This window comes from Mirounga angustirostris, unplaced genomic scaffold (genome assembly GCF_029215605.1).
Source record: "Mirounga angustirostris isolate CCGP_5_RB_7025 unplaced genomic scaffold, mMirAng1.0.hap1 SCAF_8, whole genome shotgun sequence".
Lineage (NCBI taxonomy): Eukaryota > Metazoa > Chordata > Mammalia > Carnivora > Phocidae > Mirounga > Mirounga angustirostris.
In genome coordinates, this window is record NW_026991716.1 from 131,578,631 (window position 1) to 131,599,009 (window position 20,379).

At 37.3% G+C, this 20,379-nt stretch overlaps 1 protein-coding gene across 1 annotated transcript in view; it reads right to left on the reverse strand.

Moving 5' to 3' along the window:
- The window catches only part of SYNE1 (spectrin repeat containing nuclear envelope protein 1), a 444,246-nt gene that overhangs the window by 335,491 nt on the left and 88,376 nt on the right, over positions 1 to 20,379 (reverse strand). Inside the window, exon 4 of the mRNA XM_045865766.2 lies at positions 2,227 to 2,322. Within this exon, the coding sequence (XP_045721722.2) occupies positions 2,227 to 2,322 (96 nt within the window). The remainder of the gene's footprint in view (positions 1 to 2,226; positions 2,323 to 20,379) is intronic.

Genomic DNA, 20,379 nt, shown 5'->3' on the forward strand with positions numbered 1-20,379 from the left:
ACACTGGTAAAATTATACTGATACAGAATGATATACGTCTTTAATACCCAACTGAATTATAACAAAGGTTCTTTTAAGCTTCTATTAAATAGCTTAATTCAGGAGGATATATAAAGATGGCCAATTATATCTGGAAACCAAGGCTCAAGTCAATGACTCCCACATCTGAATGCTAATCCAGTTTATTTAGCTCATGCATACACCTGTATATTCCAAATTAGCTTTTCATACGTGTTTTGTTTGATTTCCCCCAAAGCAGAACCCGAGACAAGGTCTTGGGTGCATGCAGTTTATTGGGGAGGTGACTCCAGGTAGTAAGAGCGAGGAGATGCATGGAGAATGAGACAGGGAAGAAGGAAAAGCATTATTGAGGGTTTCTGCTGTGAGCAACTAGGCCTCAATCCTGCTGGGGACCCACACACTCTATAGATATGTGTAAATTATGTCACAGAATTGTCCCTCCTACAAATGGCAGACTGGAGCATTTATTCATGTACTCCCATCTCCATTGGTTGAGGGTCCTTAGGGACCACTAACCCTTCCACACTTCAGGGCTACCTTGAGCAACTTGTGCTTTGATAAAAGCCATGAGGATGGAATCCTGCAGACATGTTAATAGGATTTGAGGCTAGATGCTGCTACAGTCTATGGGCAATGTCCCACACTCTCTGAACTCTCACTCGCTGAAGAGGGAGGCGAGCTGAGATGGCACAGGGGTGCTGAGAGCATCCACTACAATATGAATCCTATTAAGATAAATGATCTACACAAAATCATTATCAGTTTGTAATTTTCCAACAAGCAAACTCTTTTACAAAAGCCATTTTGAGGACTCTGCACAAAATTACTGGAAATTTATGTTTAGGCAAAAACACTTAAAAAAATTACCCAAGCAATAATGATTGTGTAGCTTTTGTCAAGAAGCAGTAAATAAAGAAAAAATGAGTACTCCCAATTTTGGACTCTGTGTCTAACATGTTATACATTTTGAAGATTATTTGCTGAGTACCTCTTTGTAATTATGGCAAACAGCATTTATAAGTAGTTTATCCTCGCAAACTACTTACTTCTCTACTCCTCTGAAATAACAAAACATAACCCAGAAAAACAAAATGTAGATCTTCCTCAACTTACATTGGGGTTATATCCTGATAAACTCATTTTAAGTCAGAAATACTGCAAATCAAAAATGCATTTAATACACCCAACCCTACCGAACGTCACAGCTTCACCTAGCTCACCTTAAATGTGCTCAGACCACTTACATTAGCCTACAGTTGGGCAAACTCATCTCATACAAAGCCTATCTTATAATGGAGTGCTTAATATTTCATGTAATTTATTCAATACTGTACTTAACGTGAAAAACGGAATGTCTGTGTGGGTACAGAATGGTTGTAAGTGTATCAGTTCTTTACCCTCGTGATCACGTGGCTCATTAGGAGCTGTGGCTATCACTGCCCAGCCTCACGAGAGGACCATCCTGTGTGTCGTTAGCCCAGGAAAAGATTCAAATTCAAAATTTCAAGTATGGTTTTTACTAAATGTATATTGCTTTCACATCATCATGAAGTCAAAAAGTCATGAAGTCGAACCACTGTAAGTTGGGGACTGTCTATACTTTATTATTGAGTAACGTAGAAAAATACATTCTGTAGTTCACTGTCAATGTGTTTTTTTTTTCACTCTGCTGGTTGCACTGCACCTAAAAACAAGCTGTCCCTGTGACAAATGACTGACGATGGAGGATGTCCACAAGTGCATGGAGGACATCCACAAGTGCATGAAGAATGTCACGCTGATTTCCAACTTAATTTTCAACAGACAACTACATAAGTAATGCACGGTTACGGACCAACCATCCTTTCCAAATGGAAAGCAAACACTATAAACTGAGGTGTGTTAATCTGCAAGTCATCTTCCTGGACACCACACAGAGGCAGTAGTTAAACATGACAGATTACTGATGAAGTTTTTCACTCTGCCTTCCAAGGTAGCTACTACTATATATAATGTTTCAGATCCACTAAAGGTGTGAGGACAGAGAAAGGGAATGTATTCTCTGCTCCCAGAAGTGACTGATAGGCCAGTGTTTCCAGTGTATTACCAACTACAAAAAGAGAACTTTATCTTATAGGGACAGCACCTTTTACACTCCCAACTCCACAACCCCCAAATTCCAAAGGGGAACAATTTGACAAGTCTGGTCACAGAAAAAGTCCTTACCAGTTTCTGCCCAGACAGGACCTCCAGAAGAGCAAGCAGCTTAACACCGTCTTTCATGTCTTCAAAAAGATCATCTATCACCAGTGGTGGTTTCCGCTAGAAGATAAAAAATTAATAAGTGCAAAAAAAATGCTTCTCTCTCTCTCTCTGCCATACCTTTGCTACTCACTGTGGTGAAATCTGTACGAATAATTTCTAAATACCTAAATTCTTTATTTTGGATATGATTGGCAATTACCAATTATTGGAGAAAAACAACCCTTTGGAGAGAAACTTACTCAAAAACCTCAGGAGACTTAATGCTTGGGCTTTCATATACATACCAGCTTCTTTCTAGAAAGGAATTTTTGCCAAGAGTCAAAGAGATGGTATGGGGTAAGAGAAGGAAAAGAGGTCACTATCAACATAAAAGATGAGACAGTGACGCAGGGCCTAAACGAGGAAGAGGAGGTGCCCCAGATAAACTGTACCAACCTCCCAACTTCACTGTGGGTGAGCACGTTACCACGGCTTACCTAAGCCCATTCTGGCCGCAGTAATCTCCTTAGCTCAGGGGCCAGCTGTGGGAGCACAACTAAGGTTGCAGACCGACTCTCCTGTGAGTTAGCTGGCCAGGTCCTGTTTCTTGCCTGACAAATCTAGTTCAGCTTCTCTCAGAATGTGGCGCTGAACTCAGAGGATCGTTAAGTGCAAGATTACAGACTGATCAGTGCAAATCCATCACCACTACTGGAAAAATAAGTCAAAGCCCATTTTCAATTCATGGAGGGTCTTTTATTTTTTTATAAAAATCACTAAAATACCTAATATACTGGGCTTTGTCAAGCCTTGAATTCAGGTCTATCTTTGCTCAGAAGAAAGGAAACAGGTGATGATGCTAATGTTCATGGTCAGCGGAGGATTGGTGTCCTCAGATTTCTCACAGAAAGAACTTTTCCATTTATTACCTAGGTTCAAGCACTATAGTTTCCTGGTTCTCACTGAATCATGTTAAAAGCGTAAGTTATATTTCTGACTATATCCAATTGTCTTTCTTTCTAAAAAAGAAAAAAGAAAGGAAAAGTTCTATGTAGAGATATTTAATCACCAAATGTTTTATTGAAATGAGACGTTTTTCTCTACCCACTAATAGGGAGCATTTATATTTCTCTTATAACTGCATGAATTACAGTCTCTGAATGGCACAATTCTATTTTTAAATGCATTTTCTCTCTTTATAAAATGAACAGCTGAATACATTTTGTTCTCGTACTATGAAATACATGTTCAAAAATAAGAGTTTTCATTTTCAGGCATTCTCTTTTATATTCCACTATTTACACTGCTTATAATTAATATAGCAAAAAATGTAATAATGACTTTATATTCTATGCATATAAATAAAATTATTAGTGAGCTACAATGAAAACTATTCAGTGTGATAAGAATCAAAATTATTGTATTAGTTATATGTAATCATTAAAAATATGGCCTGTTTATCATGCAAAATATCCATTTGTATCCTAAGAATATAAATGCAGTATAACAATGAGGAAAAAGTTAATAAATATGTGATATATTCAGTGAACAAACGCAAATGAATTTTTTCTTATACTGTGTTAACCTGAAAATATATAAAGAAAATGAAACTAAGCAGGGAATTTTCTTGAAATGATAAAAATTCCAAGAAATTTGACACAAAAAACCAAGTCACATCCATTCATCCATTCAGCCTTTGTTTTTGTTTTTTTTTAAAGATTTATTTATTTATTTATTTGAGAGAGATTGTGCATGCAAGACAGAGAGAGAGTAGGGAGTAGTAGGAGTAGGGGCAGAGGGAGAGGGGGAGGGAGAGAGTCTCAAGTTGACTCCACATTGAGCCTGGGTCTCCATCTCACAACCCTGAGATCATGACCTGAGCCAAAACCAAGAGTTGGATGCTCAACCAACTGAGCCACCCAAGCACCGCCCCCCCCCATCTGCCTTTGAACACAAATTCATCTCTGCCACTTTGAAGACCATTTTCTTGTGACCCCACTTCTGCCTCTGATGTTTCTCCTATCGAATCTACTGGTGCCCCACAGTCTTCCTTCCCCTCCAGCTGCTTCTGCACATGCCTGTGGACACAGCCACCAGGTCAGCAGTGACCACTGAGCAACTCAGCTCATCAGCCTCTCTGTGTTGACTGCTGGTACCAACCTCTCTTTGATCTGTTCTTCCCCAAACCTCTTTAATCAGCCTGCCTGGTTCACAAGCCTCTTTTCCTTCTTTCTCTCCTTTCTTTCTGACAGTGGTCATCACCAAGATCAATCCTGACTCCTCTGCTCGTCACAAAATTTTGTTTGGATAGAATGACTCCTGAATCCTCTGTCCAGGTAAATGACAGGTACTCAATATATATTTTTGGCTGAATGACTGACTGAATAAATGAATAAATGTAATTTTCTAAAAAAAAAGAGTTTGGGGGCACCTGGGTTGCTAAGTCATTAAGCGTCTGCCTTCAGCTCAGGTTATGATCCCAGGGTCTTGGGATCGAGCCCCATGTGGGGCTCCCTGCTCAGTGGGAAGCCTGCTTCTCCCTCTTTCACTCCCCCAGCTTGTGTTCCCTCTCTTGCTGTCAAATAAATAAATAAAATCTTTAAAATAAATAAATAAAATGATTTTTGTAGCCCTTATGCCCATATTAATGGCTCTTAAAATATGGTACATATATAATGGGTAAAGAAAAATGTTCTCCAGTTTCCAGGCAATCAGACTGCAACACAACACAGAATATCTTGTTTCTGAGTGTCTTATTCACAGTAAGAACCCATTAAGTATTTGTTGAAGAAATGACTGAAGTTTCCAGTCTGCATGATAAAGAAGGGTAGATGGTTTTTATTACAAGAACAGATACCTAGACTACCCTCACTTTCCTCTCTCTGCTTGGTAAATTCCCGCTCAATTTTCATGACTCAGCTCAGACTTAATCTTTTTCAGTTTTCCAACTAGAATTAAGTCACTTCTTTTGCCCTAAATACGTTGTTCAGATCAGAATGATCATGTTGCATTACAGTTAGTTATTTACAAATCTGTGTCCCCAGGAATTCAGATCATGGGGCAGCTTCCTGAAGATAAGGAAGTTGGATATATCATTATATACCTAATACAAGGCACAGTGCTTAATACTAGTTGGCAATAATCATGTAAATGGTGAGTGAATCACACTCAACAGAGATATGTGATGCTTATTTGCAAATATCTTTGGGAATCTTAGAGATACACACAAATAAGATCATGATGCAGAATTTCTCTTTTTATAGGAAATACTAGTTGCTTCTGGAAATTTTTCCACCAGTGTCTTCCTGCACAAAGTAAAGAGATGTAGACTGATGGCTATTACCAGTCTAAATAGAAATTGGGAGAAAATATTTCTCCTTACAATAAAAATGTTTAAAAAATGTTTTTATCAATTTAATTTGTAATGCACAAGTATCATATTTTCAACACACTGAATTATAGGACCAAGCATTATGTAATCAATTCTTTACTTAACTAGTAAAAGAGGTGGAATAATAAACTTCTGGCCAGCTGTACTGTAAAGAGCTGGCAAAAATGAATACTAGAGAATGATCTTCATATTTCTATAAACTCTATCCAATTAGATATAATGTAAACATTGTTCAAAATTAACAAAACACATCAAAAATTACATCAGAATAAAAACATTGTAGTCATTATTGGACAAGTTTTGCTCTTCCATTTTGCATAAAGAATTGTTTACATATAGCAAATGATCAACTAGAGGAGATCTTTATTATTGTGACTATATCAGTTATTTTTTGGAAATGTGTTTTAATAAAAAACCTTTCAGATAAAACGTCTTTCCTGTCACATATATAAATACGGCACCAATCTGATTACTCTGGCAGGATTCAGGTCATGATACTGGCCGCCAAAAGAAAGAGTTAGGAAAGAAAGTAACTAATTGGAGCCTGACTTAATGGAAAAACAAAGATAATGTGGTTTTGTTCCTATTCCCTACAAATTTTCAGTTTTAAGCATTAGGCAGGACTCTATCAGGCACTTTTCAAAACCACAATTATCATTTTTTACTATTTTTTTTAAAGATTTTATTCATTTATTTGACAGAGAGAGAGAGAACAAGTAGGCAGAGAGGCAGGCAGAGGGAGAGGGAGAAGCAGGCTTCCCGCCGAGCAGGGAGCCCGATGCGGGGCTCGATCCCAGGACCCCGGGATCATGACCTGAGCCGAAGGCAGCGGCTTAACCGACTGAGCCACCCAGGTGCTCCATTTTTTACTATTATTAAGGTAAAATTGTGATAAGCTCTTTTTTTGGTGCAGTATTTTTTAAAATTATATTCTCCTTAGCCTTGACAGTCACATTTAGATTTCTAGAGTGGAACCAAAATATATTCATGCTGAATCTGAGGTTGTTCGAAGAACAGAACTTCCCAATTGGGTCAGTGGGAGAGGGAGATAAAGATGGGAGAGAGAACGGAGGAAGGAGTACTTCACTTCTGTGGCTACTCCTTTCTCTCAGCTCTCCTCAAACGAGGTTTAAACCTAAAATTCTAGCTCTAAGAGGACTGCCTGGGTCTAAAAGTCCCTGGAAACACAGGGAAGTTGCACATGCCTCTGTGCCTGGTTATACCCTTGGGAGTTCACTCATGACTGAAACAGACTTTACAGAGCTTTTTTCACTCTTTCTTCTCCTCCTCCTTTATTTTTGCTATTCAGCTCCTTTAATGACACATAATGAGATTCAAAGTCCATCCTTGATCTTTACGGAACGTAGAAGTACAAGTATCTTTGACATAATTTTTCCTGACCATTTCCTCTATTGGGGGGAAACAACATCTTTTCTAACATTGTGTGTGTGTGAATATCTTGTATCACTTGACTAATCTATAAGCATCAGCACATATTTAAGCCTTATCTACCATCTATTTTCATATTTTTATCCATGAAAGGATGGCCATGTTTGCTCTGCCACATGTTGATTTTATGCCCCTAGAAACAATTATGCTGCTTAGAGGAAAAGGAATAAGAGAATAATTTTGATGAAAACAGATATCAGATATAACTATTTGGCATGAAATAAAAATTTAAGTAATTCTCACATTTAAAAATTACATATGAAATGAAAAATGTTGATGCATAAAGTAAATATGACAAAATAGTCACATTATAGACTACATATGTGAATTCCAATATTTACTAGATGATTCCATGGCTTAGATATTTACACCTTCTAATTCAGCAGGTGTTTTAATAGGAATGAAATGAGGAAAAAAGAAGAAGGTAGGAAAGAATCAATAATGTATTGTTGAACATCTCAGTGTGTCAAGCACTATGCTGAGGGCTTGTATACATATTATCTCATGTAATATTCATAACCACTACCTATGGGAGTACCACTTCCTATTTCAAAGCAAGGAATCTGAATCTCAGGGAGGTTCAACCACTGGCCTAGATCACAACCCTTGTAAGTGATTAGATTTGAGCCCAGGTTTATTATACTTTGAGCCACCTGTTAGATCGGAAGTTTAGTATAAAAAATACAGGTATTAACATAAATGTTTCCTGAATAATACATAAACCCATATATGTGATTTTTGTTTAATATCAATATGAAAAGTATTAACTAATCAGCTGAAGTGCCTGCCATTCTACTAGAAACAAAAAATTTATTAACAAAAAGCCACTTCTATATATGAATGGATATAAAAGAAAGACTAAATAGTAATAATAGAAATATTATGTATATAAATACATACTGGCATAAGACAACAGTTGGCCTAATTCACACCATTTCCCCTAGTGGTCATGTTTGTGTGACAGCCCTATCTTTTGTTACATGAGTGACCTGAGCTGCACCCATCACATTCTCTGCTTGGATCCAGAAGTTAGCTGGAGTCAAGTTGTCACATGGCAATGACCTAAATACAGTTGTCACCGGGTCCTGCTGTTGAGGCCCCAGGAACTACTTGCCTCAGTCTTTCTCAAGATTGGGTCTGTCAGAATGTCCAGGCTCCTCAAGACCATCCTCAGCTTTATGATGCACTAGAAGAACCCACAGGACTCAGAAGTGCTATTTTACTCATGATTACAATTTATTACAGTGAACGGACACATTAATATCAGCAAAGGGACAAAGCTCAAAAAGCCGGGTCCAGGAGAAACCATGTATGAGTTTCCAGGGATGAATGATCTTCCAGTAGAAGTACATACAGACATGCCTAATTTTTCCCAGAATGATGTGTGATGATATGTGTGAAGTGTCAGCAACCAGAAAAGCATGCTCCATGAGTTTTGCTCCACAGAGTTTTTATTTGGACTCTGTAACTTAGGCATGCAGTGCTTACATAACTGACCTCAGCTACTCGGACTCCAGCCCTTCCCCTGTCCCAGCTCCCCAGAAAAAACAGATGGGTGTTCACCATGAAACACACTGTTAAATTAATCTCATCAAAGTAGTAGTACAGCATGGCCCAAGGTCTAGGCATATAAAACTCTCCTATCAGGCAGAATATTCCAAGTGCTCAGAGGTTATCTCCCAGGAGCGGGTTAAGGACCATTCCTAAAGATAGGTCTTTATTTGCAATGTATGGAGTTTGAGCAACCCAAGCCTGCTGAGCTAATCTTTTCCTGCCCAGTCAGAATGTATCTTCTCAATAGATTTCACTTCTTAGTTAAATAATTTAAGATCATTTCATTTACTTGTAACAAAATAAAGCACAACAGACATGTGGGTCTATTTTGTTATTACTTTGTAAACACTATCTGAATGTAACAATTTACAGTTCAGTGCCCTTCCACTCCTACTCCATGATAAGATCCACATAAGTGACCAAAAATAAATTTATGCTTTACTGGTGAGAGTGCATTTTCAGGGAGACCTAATTGTATTTGATGTGAAAAGATGTTTTATAGACTTTTGACCAATTGATATCAGTAAATGATGAAGATAGACACAGCTGAATATTGTTGATAAACAAACATACATTCATACATGCATAAATGAATAGAGCCATTTCACCTGGACCACTGTATGCCTATATCCAAAAATAACAAAAATGGAGATAGACTAAAAATATTTTTACCATTTTTAACTTTGCATTAAGAGGACAATCCTATGCACATCAATTGAGGTGAAAGAAGCATTGAGTATTATATTGCAGTCAGAAATGTAGAAGAGCACAAATCTACCTTGAAACATTACTAGCATATCATTACTTCATCAACAGATATACCTACACATCTGCTGGAATCTTAGGGTCCCTTAGCCTCAAGTATCACACAGCTATCAAGGAGATTTACAGCATGAAGGTTTTAGTCTTGAGCAAATAAAAAGGCAAAATCTCCCATTTCATGCCAGGACCAACCCAGGTCTTCATTTATTATCATGACTTTTAATCTCAGAACAGTTGAATAGTGTTTTACTGAACACTTTTCGCCTTGGGGAAAGAGCTCTCAAAACATTTTATGACACACAAAAAAGCTAGAACATTTTACTTTGAAATACTAAATACATATCCTATGGTTTAAAATTTGTGATTGCTGGATACCCACTGATACCAATAAAACGGAAGTAGAAAAGGCCTAAAATAAAAGCACATGGTACAGATTACTCTTTACTCCAATTGAGACACATGCACACTGTTGAGCACCGTCAGGCTTACTGAAAATTACACATAATCATGGTGTAAAATATTCTCAAAATGGCTTTCTGCACAGGCTGTAGAGGGATCCCAAGGTAAAGGCAGGTTCTCAAGGTGTATCCTGTGCACCCCTGAAACCTCTGTATACAGAATGACCCATCACTTCTAGAGCCAGATAAACCACTACCTCTGGTTTCCATGTTTCAGGTAGGAACAATTTCACAGGCTGAAGGGGAAAAATCCCATCTCAGGACCAGTCTATAGTGTTCACATTCTTTGATGGTTATCTTATGGGTGGAAACAGCAAGCCAAACAACAGGAACAGAGAGGAGAGTGGGAAGGGAAGAGGAGTTGACCAGCAAAGGTGGAGTGAGTTACCTCCCTGAAGATTGGCTAAGAGCCCACCACACTAAAATATCTAAAAATGCCAAAGTACCCTTGGACCAGAGCAGCAAAATCATGATTATCAGTACTGGTGGGAACCACATAAAACTGACACAATATCTAAAAGTTTTGCCATTTTGTTCAGAAAATCTAATTAGATGTTCCCAATATCTCCAGAAACAATGTGAAGTAATTACAATTTTATGTGTAATCTGTTTCTCTTTCATTGCCTTCATAAAAACACTATTGTGATTATTTTCCACCTCTACTTGTCAAAGGTGAGAAGACAGTTCCCATTCTTTTTTATTTCCTATGACAGCATAATCATTTCCACTTCCTTAATTACTTAAATTCCAAATACATATCCCAAAGGCAATGACTACTGTTTCAGCCCAACTTTAAATCTGCTTGGAAAACTCTGCTCTTAACAATTTTCATGTGTAATAAAATTATTTTCAGTACATAGCATAAAAGAATCACTCTCCCCAAGTTATTTGTTTTATTCAGTACGAAGTTGGGGCTATCCGTTACTCTTAACCTTTGTTCATAAACCATATCTGCTCCACCAACAAATCTTGGTGGCTTTATCTTTAAAACTCATCCAGAATCCAACCACTTTTCACCACCTCTGCTGCTTACTGCCTTGGTATAAGCCACCAGTCTCTTGCCTGGATGACTTCAACAGCCTCCTAACTTAAATCCCTCCTTGTGGCCTAACCCCTCTTCAGTCTCTTCTCAACAAAACAGCTTATTTGCTCTCTTTCCTGTCCATTTCCCCCATTAGGATACAAGCACCATAATGCAGGGATTATTTCTTCTGTTTTGTTCACTGCCACATTCTCAGTACCTAGAACATTGCCAAGTAGATAAACAGCATGTTAAAATATTTAATGAGGGGCTCCCGGGTGGCTCAGTAGGTTGAGCGTCCGTCCAGCTCCTGGTTTTGGCTCAGGTTATATCTCAGAATCCTGAGATACAGCCCTGCGTCAGGCTCTGAGCTCAGTGTGGAAGTCCCTTTCCTTCTGCTCCTCCCCCTGCACACATACCCACTCTTACTCTCTCTAAAATCAATAAATATTGGGGTATCTGGGTGGCTCAGCTAGGTTTAAGCATCTACCTTCAGCTCAGGTCATGATCCCAGGGTCTTGGGATTGAGCCCGCCATTGGGCTCCCTGCTCAGTGTGAAGTCTGCTTCTCCCTCTCCTTCTGTGCTCTCACTCTTGCTCTCTTTCAAGTAAATAAAAAAAAAAATCTTTTAAAATAAATTAAAAGTAAATAAATGAATAAAAATCTAAGTGAGAAAAATATTTAATGAGTATATGTATGAATAAATAAAGCATATTTCTAAAAGGAACACTGACAAATATTATCAAAATGTTTATTAACCTGCATAAACTTTGCTAGATCTATATCTATGTTATCAATGAATTAATAATTCTATTAATAAATTAATAAAGGTTATTCTTTGTGAAATGATTTTCCTTTGTAATCTTTTAGTTACATATTTGGAAATAATGAGTTTATCAATATGCTTAGGATTACCAAACTAAAGTGGTTTTAGAAAATAACAGAAGAATGATTTGGGGGTGAATTATTACATTTTCCTTTTCCTCTTTGCTTTTTTTTGTCCTCATCTTAGTTCATTAATGGTCCCACTAAAGTGTGTACAAGGAAACAGATGGGAGTAAAATGCATTCATGAAAGAGCTTCTATATTATCTTTTAGCACTGTTGATGGGGAAGACATCTGAAGAAGGGCGTAGCCACAAAAGAGATACTTTATGACTCTGAAGATGTCAGAGTAATCATTAGCATAGATTATTAAAAGAAAGCATGGAAAATAAAAACTGTCCCTGTCAAAGAGTGTATGAATCTAACGTGGTATTAAAACAAAATGTTTAATGGAATGTATTATGGGTTCTTCTCCCCTTCTCCTTCAAGATGTGGAAATTTTAAACCCCTGTACTTCAAATGTAATCTTATTTGGAAACAGGATCTTTGGAGAGGTAATCAAGTTAAAATAAAGTCATCAGGGTGGGTCTTTATCCAATATGACTAGTATCCTTATATAAAGGGGAAATTTGGACATAGGACACAGACAGAACAGAGGCAGGATCTGCACTAATACGGCTGCAAGCCAAGGACTGTCAGGTACTTCAGGCCACCACAAGAAGCTAGGAAGAGGCAAGGATGGATTCTACCCAGGGTGTCAGAGGGAGCATGGCTGTCTAGCCATGAGGACCTTGATATAATAAATTACCCATCTTAAGCTGTCCAGTATGTGGTACTTTGTTATGGTAGCTTTGGCAAATGAATACAGAATCTAAATAATGTTTTATAATACCTTTCAAAAATTCTTCTAAAAAGTGAGAAGATGCTCATAGCATGCCTGAGGTCATCCAAAAGACAATATTTAAAATGTTTAGTGCCTATCCTTAATAGCCCCAAAGATCTAAGTCTGGCAGATGGAGAAAGGACTGTTTTTTGCATATTGAAAGAGCAGCTCCATTTATAGGAACACTAAACGATGACTATTTGAGACCTATTTGTTTTTCCCTAAGGACTTAGTGTTAAACCATATATTTATTTCACAGCAAATACCATAAAGATTGAATCAAGGGAATTTAAATGCAAATATAACACTGTATTCCATTTGATGAAATGAGAGAAAATGTAAAATTACAAAATTTTGAAACCAGTGATAATGTCAAGATTACTTACACTATCTTTTTCTAATTAAAAATCTAACTTCTGGAGCGCATGGATGGCTCAGTCGGTTAAGCAGCTGCCTTCGGCTCAGGTCATGATCCCAGGGTCCTGGGATTGAGCCCCACAGCAGGCTCCCTGCTCCATGCGGAGTCTGCCTTTCCCTCTCCCTCTGCCCCTCCCCCACTTTTGCTCATGTGCATGCGTGGTCTCTCTCTCAAATAAATAAATAAAATCTTAAAAAAAAAATCTAAGTTCTTGTGAAAATTTTTTGAAAAACACATCTTTAAGTTGTTCTCTTTGGGGACCATGGTGGCACCATACAATTATCATAGTCTATATATCTTACATGAAGTTCAGGAATTTGCTAAGATAAATAAATTTTAAAATGTGAAAGAACTAACATCTTTATAACTGTCAACTTTTAAAATATTTATCCCAACATAAATTCTTTACTCAAAAATGAAGACTATTCTGTCAGATCTAAAAAATAACAGCAATTAGGTAGGAATTCCCTCAAATTCAAGTCCAACTCATCTCTGCCTTCCTCTTTCACTCCATCCCAAATTTAGGCACATCCAAACTCACCCTTCCTATTTCCTCTGGTCTCAGAGAAGGAGAGGTGTCTCTCCTTTGGTACAAATCTACATGTTCCACCTGTGCTCTTGATTTTCTCTCCCACCTTGCCTCCTTGAGAGTCTGTATCTTTGAAACAACTTTCTTTCCCTTCTTTTGCAGTCTCTTCCCCTCTACTAGTTCTTGATCATTCCTTTCAATAGACACACACTTAAAACTACCCTTTATTAAAAACAGCTCCCACCAGATCCTATGTTCTGTTTTAGCTAATACTCTATCTCATGAACATGTAAGTACATTCAGTGTCCTAACATCCTTACCTCTCATTTACTCACCAGTTTGCTAGAGTCTGATTTCTGTTATAACGTGGCTACTTCCTATGGTGGTCAATGATTTCCTAACTGCCAAATCAAATGGGTTTATCTCTGAGTAATTTCTCAGTCCAAAACTAGACTACTAGCTTTTCTCCAAGCCTGTTGTATTCTCTACCTTTGTGAATGATCACAATCATTTGCTCACGTGAGAAACCTAGATGTCATTCTTGACTCCTTTTTCTCCAAGAGTCTGATTAATTAGTCTATTCCTACGTATCTTCCAATGTGTCTACTTTTCTCCTACTCTACCTCTAGTGTTACTTGTTCCTGTTCTAATTTATGACACAGAGAGATACAGAGAGAGACAGAGATTTTTTAGGGCCAGGGTGATCATTTAATTCCTTGCCTAAGATTCTTTAATGCCTCCTACTGCCCATACCACAGTATAAGTCCTCTTACTGACTGGCCTTTGACCCATGTTACCAACCCACTCCTGGATCCCTATTTTCAGGTATTCTGAACTTCCATTTCCTTTATTTATTTATTTATTTATTTATTTATTTATTTATTTATTTATTTATTTATTTATTAAAGATTTTATTTATTTATTTGAGAGAGAGAGAGAGCACATGAGAGGGGGGAGGGCCAGAGGGAGAAGCAGACTCCCCGCTGAGCAGGGAGCCCGATGCAGGACTTGATCCAGAGACTCCAGGATCATGACCTGAGCTGAAGGCAGTCGCTTAACCAACTGAGCCACCCAGGCGCCCTCCATTTCCTTTAATGTACCATATTTTTTTTCTCATCTCTCAACTTTTAAAAACATTGGTTCCTTCAGGTACCAAATCCCACAGGCATTGCTTAGGCTCTAACTTAAATGTTTCTTTCTCTGAAAGCCTATTTGGATGACTTCCTTCAGATTTCCCCTGTGGTTGGTTGTGCTTGTCATGTGCTCCCTGACACCCCGTACTTCCCCTCTCACAGCATCTACCACAACACCCTGCTGTAATTGTTTCTTCTGTGAGACTATCAGTTCCAGGATGGCATAGACAATGGGTCTATTCACTACTGTGTCCACAACCCCTAGCACATAATAGGTCCTTAAAAAGTATTTGCCGCATAAATATCCAAAGAAACAAATGGAGCATGAGAGTATATAACACAGTGGTTAATACCCAAACTTAAGAAGCCTGGGGTTGAAATCTGGGTTTTCATCTACTTGTTATGTGACCTTGAATTTATTAACTCTAAGCTTCAGGATCATAATCTGTAAAATGGTGAAAATAATACTTATATTTGATTCTTGTAGTGAAGATAAAATAAAAGACAAAGTTGCTGAGGCAGAGTAATTGGCACATGGTAAAAGTTCAATAAATGCAATTTAAAAATATTTTTAGCAATGAGTGATGAGAAGCTAGAACTGAATCAGGACCTAACTTTGAAAAAACATTACTTGAAATCAATATGGGGCTAATTAAAAAACAAATACCTTCTTTCATTAATAGGGCAAACAGAAAAGAAAGATTCAGGTATCTTCCTGAAAAGAAAATGAGAGAGTCCATGTCTGATGAAACCCCATTCCTGAAAGGAATTATCAGGTATATAAAATAAATGTAACCCACTAATTTTTGTTAAAGTTACATTACATTATATTGACAATTTGTGATTTGTAATGTTTTACATAATTACAGAAGCATAAAGCCTTCAATTTGAAAACAAAGAAGACATCAAAAAAACCCTGCTAATTATATCCACAAGTTTAGAAAATCTACATCTGTGTACTAAAAATGGCATAAAACACATATACACAGAAGATTCTTGGGTTTTTTCCTTGCTTCAGTACCATTTTTGTTTTAAGAAAAGTTTTTTTTTGTTTTGTTTTGTTTTTGTTTTTTTAAAACAGATTGCTTTCTTATTTGCACCCTATCTCTTCCCACGGCTTTCATAATATTTATAAAGAATTGTTATAATAGAATGGAATGCCATCAATAAAAGAGCTTATTATTTTCTTTAATTAGAAGTAAATAGTTTATTAATTTGCAACTGAGCAAAGCAGCCAAGAACAAAATTAAAATTTTCCCATTAAAAACCCTCCCCAAATTCATCTCCATGAAAAATCATTTAAACATCTCCTAACGCACCCAAGATTGAATGATCTTAGGAGAGAACAATCTATTTTTCTACTTCTCAATTCAACATTCCAGCCCTTCAAACCTGACAGAACCTAGCATTAAAGCGATTTCTAGATATACTCAATTTCCAAAGAAAATTTTGAGAAAATAGATACAAATTTTCTTCTAAATAATGAGTCTTTTAAATTGTCCTTTAAAATAAAAGTTTTATCCTCTTAATTTTCTTAAAAATTTTAAAGAAGGCACTGTAGTAGTAAGATATTATCACGGAATTTAGGATGAAATGGTTTACCATTCCAGTTTAAATCCACAAACATTCCCATGACTACCCTGCAAAAGCTCTCAGACAACTGAGATCCTGCCAAATATTTACAACTTATATTCTAGAAAAGTTGAAACTCTTATTTTTTTTTCCTGCCAACTTAGCACTTTTCTCCTTTCTTGTTAGAGAAAAAATAACTTGGCACATTATGTAGCATAAGAAATAAGTGAATTAAGATTAATATCTTGGTTACTAGCATAAAAAATATTTTCGACATGGGTCATTTTCTTACCATTATTGGTAGATGTCAACAGAAAATTATATGGGAAAAAGAAGACAACCAAGGAATAAAATGCATTTTAACTATTTTAAGTGGTTTGGTTCTGAGATTATCTGAACGATTCCAAAGCACAGAGCTATGTACTACAAGGATTACCAGACAATGAAACGAAATCCCCATGCCAGGACTGAGTTTTCATCATTATATTATAAGTTTGGAAGAAATTCTCATGTGCTTTAAGCCAGACCTCAGAATGAACTTTGGGCCAGTTATGGACTGAATGTTTATGTGTCCCCCAAGTCCATATTGTAGTCTTAACCCTCCAGTGTGATAGTATTTGTAAGTGGGGCCTTTGGGAAGTAATTAGATGTATATGAGGTCATGAGGTGATGCCCCCATGATGGGTCTAGTGTCCTTACGAGAAGAGGAAGAGAGACAGAGTTCTCTTTCTCTCTCTCTGCCATGTGAGGACCCAGCCAGGAAGAGGACTCTTACCAGGAATCGAATCTGTCAGCACCTTGATCACCTTGATCTTGGGACTTCTCAGGCTTTCAGAACTATGAGGAGTAAATGTTTGTTCTCTAAGTCCCTGGTCTACAGTATTTTGTTATAACAGCCTAAGCTGACTAACACAGGGTCTAAATTTGTTGAGTATTTGTTGGACAAAATAAACAAGAAAACATACAAACAACACATCAAACCAGACTCAGTCTGATCCAAGAAATTATAGGGTACCCAATCCTTTCAAAGCTGACAGCAATTATGTCTCCATCTTGGGGGTAGACTAGCTCTTAGTTATAGGATAAACCACTGCCTTGGTTATTTAATAAGCAAGAAGAAAGAGGGAAAGTTGGTTTCAAAAAGTTCTGGGGGATTAAAAAAAAAAAGCATGTTGAGACAGGTCAAATTGCTTATTTGTGGGTAATTTTTTCTACTGAGAAATGTTTTTATCCTGAGTACTTAGGATTTCCCTGTGACTGAAAGCCTGGGTGTTGCTGATAAGTGACTGGGAGCCAAGGACCAAAAATTCATGAAGCTGCTTTCATAAAAGACTTAGTAAAACCTTGGGCCTAACATACATCTCTGTGAAGCTTAGCTGACTATGGGTGTACATGCTCACCTGCGTGCATGTGTGTACACATGCCTGCCTATTGCCCATGTCCATAAGGTGCTAGACTGATGGGACCAAGCACACTCGAGCATTACAGAATGGCTTTGGAAACAGGCCTTCCAATGGAGGCAGTTGGAAAAGTGACACAATGTCCTGATCCAGAGGCCAGATCAAAGATATGAGGTTGACCTTTTTTTTCTGTTGCAAGTGAAATATTATCATTCTCACCTCAGAAGTAAGTGAGCACATTGCAATGGTGTGGGAAGTGTGTGTTGCCATTTCAGTTTGGGTGTGCCTGTAAAGGTGACCTCAGTGAAACTGTGAAGCCCTGGATGTGCAGGTTGCATGTGATTTTGTAGGGGTAGGATACAGACAGAAAGAGATGGACAAAGATGGAATGGGGAAATTAAGATAGAGACAGAAAGGGGGTTGGGTGGAGGTATAACGGAGTAGGAGATGGGATGGGAGAAACAGAGATAGTACAGGAATAGGAAAGAGGTAGGAGGAAGAATGAGAAAGATAGGGCTAGAAATGAAAACTCAAAATAGGGATGAAGGTGGGCAAAGGATGGGAAGAGAGAGAGGAACGAGTAGGGAATCATGTGATTAGCTGCTGAGACAAATGCAGACAAACATTGACTGTATAGCGATCCTAAAACTCTGCCACTAGGTAGGGCCATGGCTCAGATTTGATTTTTAAAATGTCTTCCAAATATAAGTGAGTCAGAAAAGGAAAAATATTCTCAAATGAATTTGAGGGTTTTAGCTATGTTTGGCAAGATACTACAATGTCAGTATAAATAAGTTCAGGAGAGCAAGTATAGGTATCATTGTTCTGCTTCAGTTTTTGGTTTTCAAGATGACCCAAGAAAAAGAAATCAAAATACAGAGGAGAAAACAAACAAACAAAAATCTCCATCAAATTAAGGTTATAATGGAGCAGTTGTGGAGGTAATAAGTTTCTGGGTATTTTCAAAATGATACCCTTGATGCAAAAATGTGTGAAGTAGGGAAAACATATGGACTTTAGATTCATTTCTGGATTAAAATTTCAGCAGCTCCCCTTACCAGACATATGAAGCTGTGTGCTACAAAATAACCCGTGTAAAACACTTGGCACAGTACCAGAAATTAATCATTTTTCCCCATGTGATATCCTTACTATTCTAACAAAATAAGAAAGGATAAAGACTCTTTGCTGCCCTTGCTGTATTAAAATGCACCTCTGTGTAGTACTCAGCACTGTGCTCAGAGCTATTAAGATTTATAAAAAATTACAAGAATCAGCATAGGCCTTAAAGACTTTACGTGGTTGTTGGGAAGCTGAGATATACAGTACAAAACAATTTCAGCCATGGTAAACTTCTCCACCTATGCTACAGGTTCTAGAGAAGTGCTAAGATTTTGGATTCTACTTTACTAGACCAGGAAAACCAGAGCAGACAGGGACTCGAAGAGGGGTACAGGGGCAAACGCAACCATGCTTAGAGCACCTGCTGGGGGGCAGGCTCACTGTTTCCCGTGTGGTCAGAAATGACTTCGTGAGTGAGGGGCTAGCACTACACATTAAAGGTAGGACTTAGATATTTAGATGGGAAATTACAGGAGTGAGTTTATAAAGCAGGACTAGAAAAGAGAACAGGAAAGGATGCACATTGGTAGAGCCTATTCCAGTAATCAGTTGTTACATAAATATGTAAAGTATCTTGGAGCAATGATAAAACAAAGATAAAAACATTTTTGAAAATCAAAAGTCTTTCACGTACTGTATGCCATGGCTTACATTCAGATTTTCCCTTCTTTTTAAGTATTCAGCACATAGATGTGTGTATCCCAATAACTCCACTTTAAAAACTTTCACAAAGATATTGACTCCTATTTTTAAAAATCTGAAAAAATTAATTATAAGTTATTTTTTCCAATCAGATTAGAAAACACAGTTAAACTCAGAGTGTTAATAGTGTAAGGAAATGGGCATTCACACAAACTCTTGGTATATATTAAAATTATAAACATGCATATCTGTTGACTATCAACCTACTTCTAGAAATTTATTCTAAGTAGAAATACGCCCAAGGACTTTCAATGTAGTATTTTATATAATATTAAACAACTGGAAATGACTTAAATGACCATCAATAAGCTACTGGCTAATTTATGATTCATAATATATAAGTAATTATATTTATAATAAAATACTATTCAGCCATTAAAATTATTATGTACCTCTGTATCTATTAACATGGAAATATATACTGAGTGAAACAGAGGCATACACAACCATTTTTGTGAAATTGTGTGTGTCTGTGTGTAGAAAAATGGTGATCAGCATGTTAGTGATGGTTATATCAGTATCGTGAGATTTATGGTGATTTCTACTTTCTTTACACTGTATAAGAGGTTTATCATTAATATTACTTACAATTAGCACGTAATCTTTTTAACAATATGAAAAAACAATAACTATTTTCATTTTGGAAAAAAAATAATCTTCCCCAACTAATGACAATTCTGTAGCAAAGTAATGGCCAACTGGCACCAGCCAAGACAAGAGAAAATGAGCCCCCACCAGGGGCATTTACTGCCTTTTCACAGGGCAGATACTGGGGACAACCACCGTGTGAGAGAATTCCCTTTTCATCAAGGGGCTTTTGGAAAGAGATTATAGGAGAGATAGTCCCAGTTTATCCTGTGTCTAGATGCATCGTTTAATCTTCTGTCTTTACTGGACTGTGAGCTTCTCAAGGCCTG